Source organism: Entelurus aequoreus, linkage group LG04 (assembly GCF_033978785.1).
Source record: "Entelurus aequoreus isolate RoL-2023_Sb linkage group LG04, RoL_Eaeq_v1.1, whole genome shotgun sequence".
NCBI classification, from domain to species: domain Eukaryota; kingdom Metazoa; phylum Chordata; class Actinopteri; order Syngnathiformes; family Syngnathidae; genus Entelurus; species Entelurus aequoreus.
This window is the reverse complement of record NC_084734.1, coordinates 63,237,628-63,247,569: the sequence shown is the minus strand read 5'-3', so window position 1 is coordinate 63,247,569 and position 9,942 is coordinate 63,237,628. Positions and strand designations below refer to the sequence as shown.

The 9,942-nt window shown below is 39.3% G+C and overlaps 1 protein-coding gene across 1 annotated transcript in view; it reads right to left on the bottom strand.

Moving 5' to 3' along the window:
• Positions 1-1,009: 1,009 nt before the first annotated feature.
• The window catches only part of LOC133648912 (sorting nexin-25-like), a 43,459-nt gene continuing 34,526 nt past the window's right edge, over positions 1,010-9,942 (bottom strand). The window contains exons 14-23 of the mRNA XM_062045447.1: positions 7,946-8,086; positions 7,708-7,821; positions 5,251-5,328; positions 5,079-5,162; positions 4,883-5,000; positions 4,711-4,777; positions 4,447-4,628; positions 4,255-4,355; positions 2,106-2,175; positions 1,010-2,025 (exon numbers count right to left, since the gene is read on the bottom strand). Of these exons, the coding sequence (XP_061901431.1) occupies positions 2,110-2,175; positions 4,255-4,355; positions 4,447-4,628; positions 4,711-4,777; positions 4,883-5,000; positions 5,079-5,162; positions 5,251-5,328; positions 7,708-7,821; positions 7,946-8,086 (951 nt within the window). The 3' untranslated portion in view covers positions 1,010-2,025; positions 2,106-2,109. The remainder of the gene's footprint in view (positions 2,026-2,105; positions 2,176-4,254; positions 4,356-4,446; positions 4,629-4,710; positions 4,778-4,882; positions 5,001-5,078; positions 5,163-5,250; positions 5,329-7,707; positions 7,822-7,945; positions 8,087-9,942) is intronic.

Genomic DNA, 9,942 nt, shown 5'->3' with positions numbered 1-9,942 from the left:
TTATCACAATCAAGGAACAATGGGATATTATTAAGTTAGAATTAACTAAACTTGGTTCTACAGGACTTTAGAGTTGTCTTTGTAAAGCTTGTCAACACTATAGTACAGCTGTATGGTGGGTTACTCAATTGTTTTTAAATAATCCTCATGACAATTTAAAAAAAAAAAGCTTTGTTACTTTGTTGTAAGTCTTCTTTCTATTCTTTTAATTTGAAAAGTCTCACATACACTTCCTCTCTGTAGTGTAGGTACAAGGCACTGCTCAGCTCACTTCCGCCCCCTACAGGGGAGTCGGAATACTGTCTTTCTGTATGAATGGCAATAGTTTAGTACCCGATAGAAATTAATATTTAGTCTCGATGGCCATGCATTCTGCCTTTACTAAATGTTAAAACCAGTTTTAAAAAAAAAAGTATGTTAATGATTTCCCCCCGATTATTTTAGATAATTCTGATTTTATTTTCATCCGTATTTTGGTTAAATAATTTCTTTATTTATACACAGTACAGGCTATTTAATTTCATTTTAACTTCTATTTACTCATTGAAAATGTCAACACATTAATTTATTTCTCACAGGATAAAACCAGTTTTAAAAAAAAAAGTATGTTAATGATTTCCCCCCGATTATTTTAGATAATTCTGATTTTATTTTCATCCGTATTTTGGTTAAATAATTTCTTTATTTATACACAGTACAGGCTATTTAATTTCATTTTAACTTCTATTTACTCATTGAAAATGTCAACACATTAATTTATTTCTCACAGGAAGTGAAAAAAATGTGTAATCATGTAAATCACTTGTGTTGCCAGTTATTTAGTCAATAATGGCCATGTGTTTAATTAATTTCAGAGGATGTAAAACAACACTGCTTACCAACCAAGCTGCACACGGACTACTCAGATAAAAAGTAGCATTTCTATAGTGTTGTCCTTTTGAGACAAATGGGACACAGTTCTGCTAGGTACTTAATTTCTAAAGACCATTTCAAGAAACGAAATACTGTATATATTTTTTTCACTTTATTGCTTGTATAAACATTCTAAACAATTTCTGGTAAAAATAAAATCTATCAATAATTATCATAAATAAAATAATCACAATGACTTTTACATGGCATTATATTGCACAATTAAAAGCCTTAACAAGAATCACAGAACACAAGTGTTGTTGCTCAGATTTTGTGTAGCAGGAATGTTGTGAGGTTTAGAGTGTCACACAATTGTCACCTTTGAAAGGCAACAAACAATCGGAACCTCATTTGTCTTTGCAGCATTTAACAAAGGTTTATAGATGATCTGTTGTGAATATGACTCAACAAACATGGCCTTTACTTTTACAACCTGCCTTCTGGTCTTTAGACCGACATAGAAAACAATCATCTTTCAGCTGGTTGTGGTACATAAATGCTGCTTTTACTGCTAATAATATCAAATAAAAAGGACAAGTGAATGAAATGACACAATGAAAGTAATATTTGTTCTGTGTGCATTCGAGCCTGTTGGAACAAATGTGAACGGTGTTTTCTCATTTTACAGGACAGTTTTACCAGCCGTGTTGTTGTGCAGATCAACATGACTGCTTTGTCTTCATCCAGCTCGGTAGGTTAGAACCCATTCACTACAGAAAAGCTAAGTTTGTGCCCACAGGGCACACCGTTCTTTCTTCAAATTTGTTATGCCACCATTAAAAGAATGTAGAACAGAAATTCTTGCAAAACTTCCTAACCACGCCAGTATTGTGACTGTCACTAGCAACAGAATGACACTTTTTAAATAATGTTCACAATGCACAGCTGGTCAGAGTTGTCCTTCAACAATGCCAGAGCACTACTGTAAGTGTGGTACCACTTGTGCAAACAATGTAAATGTTTATGCTGCGCCTAGGCTTTAAAAAGGGTGTTCATGATACATGAGGAAATAATAGATGAATAAAGTGTCAATGCTTGAATGTTGTCATCGGAACTAAATCCAACTCTGGGATCCCTCCTTCCCAGCATCACGACAGTACTTTCCTGGAAATACTGGGACAAAAACACATTATGTTGACAAAATAAGAAATAAATAAAAAATTAAGTCCCAGGATAAATTTTGTAACATGTACCTGTTCACATGTTGTCAACTTCTATGCGGAGTTCAGAACACAGTTCTTTGAGTAACATTTCCATCAACACCTACAAAAAAAGACAAAGAGACTAAAATGTTATGTTTGAACCTGCAAAAAGATTGTATGTACAGTAGGGCTGTCCAATTTCTTTAGCACACGGATCGTTATTTTTCTGGCCCTCTGAATAGCGTAAAAAAAACTGCATCATTACTGGGATATTTGTTGGTGATATTACAGTAATCAATTCCTCCAAGATGTATTTTTGGGACTGCTTTAGCCTTAAATTTCAGATTTTGTAGAAGTTTTTCAAAAGGCTGTGTTGTTTTGAAGCCTTTTTTTCAATATTACATCAGCTTGTAATATTTTTAAATGTATCAGCAATATTTTAAGTGTTTTTGTAAGTCTAACACACTTTAAAGTGTGGTCACATTAAGTAATGTATTTGTTTTTAAGAGCCTTCATATTTTATTTAATGGGTATTTATGCTGGTAGTTGTACCTCCCTCTTATAATTAGTGGGCAATACCACCTCAGTGAGTCCACAGAGAGTATGTATAGACCAGTGGTTCTTAACCTTGTTTGAGGTACCGAACCCCACCAGTTTCATACGTGCATTCATCGAACCCTTATTTAGTGAAAAATTAAATGTTTTTTTACTGGTGCACAAAATGAACCGTTGAAAGAACAAAACCAACAAAGTGCATAAACTCACAACAAATTACACACCTGCAAATCAGATGGAAAATTAGAGGGAACATTGTTTGGGGGTATCTATGGTACACCGATAGGGAGAAGTTTTTATTTACAAAATGAGTCGGGTGTGTCTTGACCTCTGCGGCGGAGGCTCCACCGAACCCCTGAGGCCGACTCATCGAACCCTTAGGGTTCGATCGAACCCAGGTTAAGAACCACTGGTCTAGACAATCTCTTAAATGATTGGTCAAAAGTCCCTCACATGACTGCAGGTCTGAAACAGAGTTGGCCACACTCTCTAAAGACAGCTTTGAGTGAGTCGATTGGTAAAACAAGCTCTGTGCTTGACAGATGGGATATATGTGTCCTTCATAGGACAACCCATAATCTATCTATAAGCCCCTTACTTTTGGGTTCTGTAACATGTTGCATTCCCTGGAATTTTTGCACATGTAACTATGGTGCAACTGTCTTTTTTTCTGACATGCTTTTATTATGAAGGCCTGACTTTAGTGAAGTGAATTGAATTGAATTGTATTATATAGCGCTTTTTCCTCAAAGTACTTTACATAGTGATACCCATTATCCACACGTAAGCTACATTTAAACCAGTGTGGGTGGCACTGGGAGCAAGGGTAAAGTGTCTTGCCCAAAAACACAACGGCAGTGATGGCGGAAACCGTCAAGTTACTGGCACAGCCGCTCTACCCAATGAGCCACGCCGCCCCCAACTTTACCTGCGACAGGGTATGTTACGCAAATGTGCCTGCTTGAAAATTGCTTGACTGTCCATCGTAAACTATCGTCTATGTTCCAACACATTGCATGCAGTTCAGCCATGTTTTCATTGACAAATTTGAGGAACCAATGAGAGCAATGTATAGCGGTGATTTTTGTTGGTAAATAAAGACGTTGAGAGATTATCTTCACATATGAACATCTCTGGTAATGTAAACAAGAAAGTGAGGACGTAAGTGGTGATGCAGAAATACATTTGATTAATGGTTAGACAATTTAAGAATTGAATTGTTAAATGACTTTGACTGGCCAAAATGTGCAGTGAAGTTGCAGAGATTGAACAAAGTTGTGACACTGTGCACATCTATCCAGCCATTTTCTGCTGGTTGTCCCTCTCAGGGTCGCGAGGGTGGGGGGTTGGAGCCTATCCCAGTTGCACTCGGGCAGAAGGCAAGGTACACCCTGGACAACTCATCGCAGGGCCAACATAGATAGACAACCATTCACACTCGCTTTCACACACTAAGGCCTATTTACTGTTTTCCAATCAGCCTATCCCCAACTTAAGGAAATTGGTTGAATTTGGGTGAAATATTGTTATTTCAACAAGTAATGCACAAAATGTATCAAATTGTTGCTTCAATCTTTCAGTACACATTAGGTGGATAATGTTTGGACACCCCTGATGTCCAGTGTGTGACAGGACATGTTCTTACATAGAGAAGATGTTTGTTGGCACTAGCTTCCTGCAGGGCATTAAAAACCTTGATGACTCCAGAGCGGGCGTTCTGCTGGCCCACTAGATTTGCTAATGCATCTGACACACAAAAAGTAAAAAAGCTTTAAACAATACAATTAGAAAAAAGTACAATTGTTTACATATTGACCATTTATGTTTTAGTTGCTACCTGGAATATTGTCAAGGAGTTTTTGTTGAGCTCGTTCCTTGGTTTCGGTGCGTTCAGCATCAGTCTGGACTTTGACATGTGGCGCCAGAATCCCGTTGGGCCAGAAAGTGTCCTTGAAGATATTGATATAACAGACCAACATCTGTTCAGAGAATATCCAGTTCACTGTATCCCTGATCTGTCTGGAATATAAGAGAAATACAGTTCATTACTAACTAGTTATTGATTTTTCATACATCACTTGGGAAAAGTGATTGTACTCACTTGTTGATAGTTCGGCCAAATGTCACCTGGACTAGTGCAATAAGAGTTTTTCTCACCCATTTAAACACTGAGTAAAAGGACAGATTTTAATTAAATTCTTATAAACATAAAGTATGAATTCATAAGAGTTCCATGGACTGTGTGAATACAAAGATAAGAGAGGTGAACTTACTTCCTCTGAGTTCAAAGATCTCTCCAATGAGCATGAAGCAGGGTTCAGCCAGGGCATCTCTCCTCCCATCTGTCTCATCACCGTAATCTGACAGGTCGCTGTCGTCATCTGCCTCCTCCTGTCAGCAGCAATGACAGCGCATGTAACGTTCACTGTGTCCGATAAGGAACTAGAAAGTTGGGGCACAGCTGGTTACCTCAGTGTGAGAGAAGAAATCCCCAGGAAGTTTCTCCAGGAAGGAGGCCAGAGAAAAAGATGACTTTTTCTGAATGGACATCACCTTCAAAGATCAGGACAAGGCAACATAAATATACTGATTTGTGGCTGTCATTTTGACCCCAAATGAATCCAGACAAAAAGTTGTTGACCTTTAGGTGCTCTGGGGACGGGCTGAGGAATGCGTAGAGCGCCTCTGACTGACACAGTCGCTCATCTGTCAGCAGTCGCTGCAAAGACAGACACATACATACATTGCATGCTACTTCATTTATATACACTGTAATACAATGTAAAACTGTCTTCACATGAATACAAGGTACTTCTTGATTGTTTGGTATTTCCCATACAGTCATTTGTGTGTAGCAGCCCGCCACATATAAATCTGAACTGCCACAAGTAGATTGGGCGCTAACTAGAAGATGTAGCAAGAGGGGCCTCTCGGTGCATGGTTGATGCTACGGTAGTCTGTACTTTGGGCACCCTCGCTTTTGTAGCTGTTCGTCGGGGCTTTGCACCGGTTGCGTGCAGCCCGCTCTGTTAGCAACCATAACTCTAATTGGATTATTAGATTCACGTCGCGGGCAAACGATGGCAGTTGAGGAAAGCAGGAAAGTGTTTTTAATGCTTAATCTGTTGCCACAACTCAATAATTTGTTTAAACGTGCACACCAACGCAGCTTTGACGTGCAATATGTTGTGGCATTTGTTGGTTTGTACGCGTGGGAGCATGTCCGGGTTTGCGGGAACGAGCGGGAGGGTGCCTGGAGAACAGCGAGGCATGCGGGCATTTTCTGGGGTTAAAATGTAGGTCACTCTACAGGAAAGAAGGGCACCAATGTAATAATGGATTTATTTTTCCTAATATTTTCGGGAGCTACAGGCGATCAACTGTCAAGTCACCCTCTCACTCACTCTTGCTCGCTCTCACAAGTCCACTGTCAGTCGCCCCATGGTGGTTGGCTGACTGTTGGTTGTGAAAGTGATTGAATTGATATACAGCGGAGCCTACTTTTTAAATGTTACCGTAATTTCCGGACTATAAGCCGCTACTTTTTCCCCTCGTTCTGGTCCCTGCGGCTTATACAAGGGTGCGGCTTATTTACGGCCTGTTCTTCTCCGACACCGACGAAGAGGATTTCGGTGGTTTTAGTACGCAGGAGGAAGACGATGACACAATGATTAAAGACTGACTTTTCATATACCGGTAGGCTGCTTATTTTGATAACGTACAGGCGAGCACTTTGTATTACTTTGCACCGTTGTATTATTTGTACTCTGCACGAATGCTGTTCGCCATGTCAAAGATGTGAAAGTTTGATTGAATGATTGAAAGATTTATTGTTAATAAATGGGACGCTTTGCGTTCCCAAACAGTCATCTCTGTCCCGACAATCCCCTCCGTGGTAGCAGGAACCCCTATATACTACGGTAATTACACATCAAAACCCTGCGGCTTAGTCGGGTGCGGCTTATATATGGAGCAATATGTATTTTCCCCTAAATTTAGCTGGTGCGGCTTATAGTCAGGTGCGGCTTATAGTCCGGAAATTACGGTAATATCACTGCCGATCACCCTCATTTAATCGTAGCGGCCAAAGTTGTGATCACGACTAAAATGTTATTAATTGTGCAGACCTAATCAGTGTCGCAAACGGTGTCGTAGAATTTAGCGGCTATTCAGACTCTCTTAGTAGATACAAAGGGTGTAGCGGTAAATATATTTGTATTTAGATTTTTAGGTACGGAGCCTTCGGTTTGGTACTGAAGTGTATCAAAATTTACCAAGGTCTGTATTAAAAGCAAAAGAGGGGATGTCTTTCTTCGGTCACCCATGTACTCTGTAATAAAATTCAAGCACAATCACAAACGATCTTGACATAAATAATATATGCAGCTGAGCACCTCCACAAGTCTGAAAAATGTGCATTACCGCCGTTGTAAAAGGCGAGGTGTTGAAACGTGCAAAGCACCTTCACGAGTGTGCAGCCTCGCCTTTAACTTACAAGAGTCCTGACTAAAAATAGTGGTGCAAAAACAGATCTTGGAGAGTCTTCCTTCTCTGTGACTTTGTCTTCCCAATAAATACGTAAAAAAAGAGGTGTTCAATAATCTGGCCTAGGTGCCATTTGTGGACTGTGGTGTGTTTTGTTATAGGCATGTGGCATATTGTAGACCTAAAAGAAACAAAAAAAACATAATAGCCAATCAGGCTCAGAGCTATTACATGGGCAAGCCCATAAGTTCGGCAGTCATCGACGTCAATACGACCACTTTTTTTTTTTTTTTTTTAAAAGACTGCAAAAAAAAGCGTGCAGAGCGATCCAGACTGCTTGGACAGCCCTTTTCTACATGCATGGACTTTGACACTTGGGCGTCATTCAACACAAGTATCCACCCTGGTAACACCATTCATAGGTCAAAAACATGAAAAGCAATATAGGTCCCCTTTAAAGACACATCTTTAAAACGTGTTGCTTTATGATTACACTGAAACTGCACTTGCAACATAAGAAAACACAATTACGTACAAAAAACAAACACAGGTCATGCCACATTCTTGCTTTTAGTATCTCATAAGCAGTATTTTAGTTAGTGTTCTCGTTTACCTGTAGAAAGATATTGAGCTGAGTTTTGCTCTTGTCTAAGAACTTTTGGTCAATGGATTTGAAGGGAAGTTTGCTGAGTGATGGTAACTGGAGTTTCTTGAGAGATGGAAAACACTGAGAGAGAAACATTTAAATGAGTCAGCAAGATGTTTTATATCAGGTTACAGCCAAAAGTATGAAGCGCTTTGCAATATATTTTCAACCAGTAACTGTAATTAACAGGTGTGATGTTGCGTACCTCGGTCAGTTTGCGGTGTAACATTTGGAATTCAGTAAGTTTCCTTTGCACACTCCAGTGACTGTTACCCATCTCCTCACCCTCCAGCAGGCTCACGCACACAATGTAACACGCTACGGTCTCCCCACCTTCCTCTGCAGCCTGAAACAAATATACACACTTTAAGTTGGAAACAATTACCATGTAAACAATTTTTGCTACAAATAAACTATTGGCCACATATCCAACAATCCCATAATTTAAAGAAATACCGTAATGTAGGAACATTTTGAGCCCTTCAGTACATGGATATAAGCAAACACAAACAGGATACATGTTGCACATTGTCTCACGTGACTCTTTAAAGCTATTTGGGGACACAGTACTGCCAGGTGCCACTTTTTTTAACAGTGCTGTATGTTTATAAGGTAAAACTGCATCACTATACACATTTTGTGGTAATATTTTACTGTTGCAGATGTTCCTGAGCAACATCCAATCAGGTATGGATGATCATTTTAAGCTTTTGGTATGAAAATTTGTCATTTCTCATGCCCGGTATCAGGCTACAACTTATTAGTAACCCTAATAAGTGGATGGATAGGATAAATATAAATACTGTGAAAATAAGAACTGCATTCATAAATAGAATATTAATTACATTAAAATAAATAGTTACAAAACCCAAAACCAGTGAAGTTGGCACGTTGTGTAATTCGTAAATAAAAACCGAAAACAATGATTTGCAAAACCTTTTCAACTTATATTCAATTGAATAGACTGCAAAGAAAAGCTATTTAATGTTCAAACTGAGAAACAACATTTTTTTTGGGAAATAATCATTAAGTTAGAATTTAATGGCAGCAACACATTGCAAAAAAGTTGGCACAGGGACAATTTTACCACTGTGTTACGTGGCATTTCCTTTTAACAACACTCAGTAAACTTTTGGGAACTGAGGAGACCAATTTTTGAAGCTTTTCAGGTGGAATTCTTTCCCATTCTTGCTTTATGTACAGCTTAAGTTGTTCAACAGTCTGTTGTGGTATTTTCGGCTTCATATAGCGCCACACATTTTCAATGGGAGACAGGTCTGGACTACAGGCAGGCCAGTTTAGTACCCGCACTCTTTTACTATGAAGCCACGCTGTTGTAACACGTGGCTTGGCAATGTCTTGCTAATAAGCAGGGGCGTCCATGATAACGTTGCTAGGATGGCAACATATGTTGCTCCAAAACCTGTATGTACCTTTCAGCATTAATGGTGCCTTCACAGCTGTGTAAGTTATCCATGCCTTGGGCACTAATTCACCCCCATACCATCCCAGATGCTGGCTTTGAACTTTGCGCCTATAACAATCCGGATGGTTCTTTTCCTCTTTGTTCTGGAGGACACGACGTCCACTGTTTCCAAAAACAATTTGAAATGTGGACTTGTCAGACCACAGAACACTTTTCCACTTTGCATCAGTCCATCTTAGATGAGCTCGGGCCCAGCGAAGCCGGCTGCGTTTGTGGGTGTTGTTGATAAATGGCTTTCGCTTCGCATAGTAGAGTTTTAACTTGCACTTACAAATGTAGTGACAAACTGTAGTTACTGACAGCGGTTTTCTGAAGTGTTCCTGAGCCCATGTGGTGATATCCTTTACACACGGATGTCGGTTTATGATGCAGTACCGCCTGAGGGATCGAAGGTCACAGGCATTCAATGTTGGTTTTCGGCCTTGCAGTGATTTCTCCAGATTCTCTGAACCTTTTAATGATATTACGGACCGTAGATGGTGAAATCCCTAAATTCCTTGCAATAGCTCTTGTGCCAGCTTTTTTAAAACATGATGCAGGCAGCAAATACCAAATGAGCTGATATTTGCAAAAAATAACAACGTTTTCCAGTTCGAACGTTAAGTATCTTGTCTTTGCAGTCTATTCAATTGAATATAGGTTGAAAAGGATTTGCAAATCATTGTATTCTGTTTTTATTTACGATTTACACCATGTGCCAAATTCGGAATGTGTCT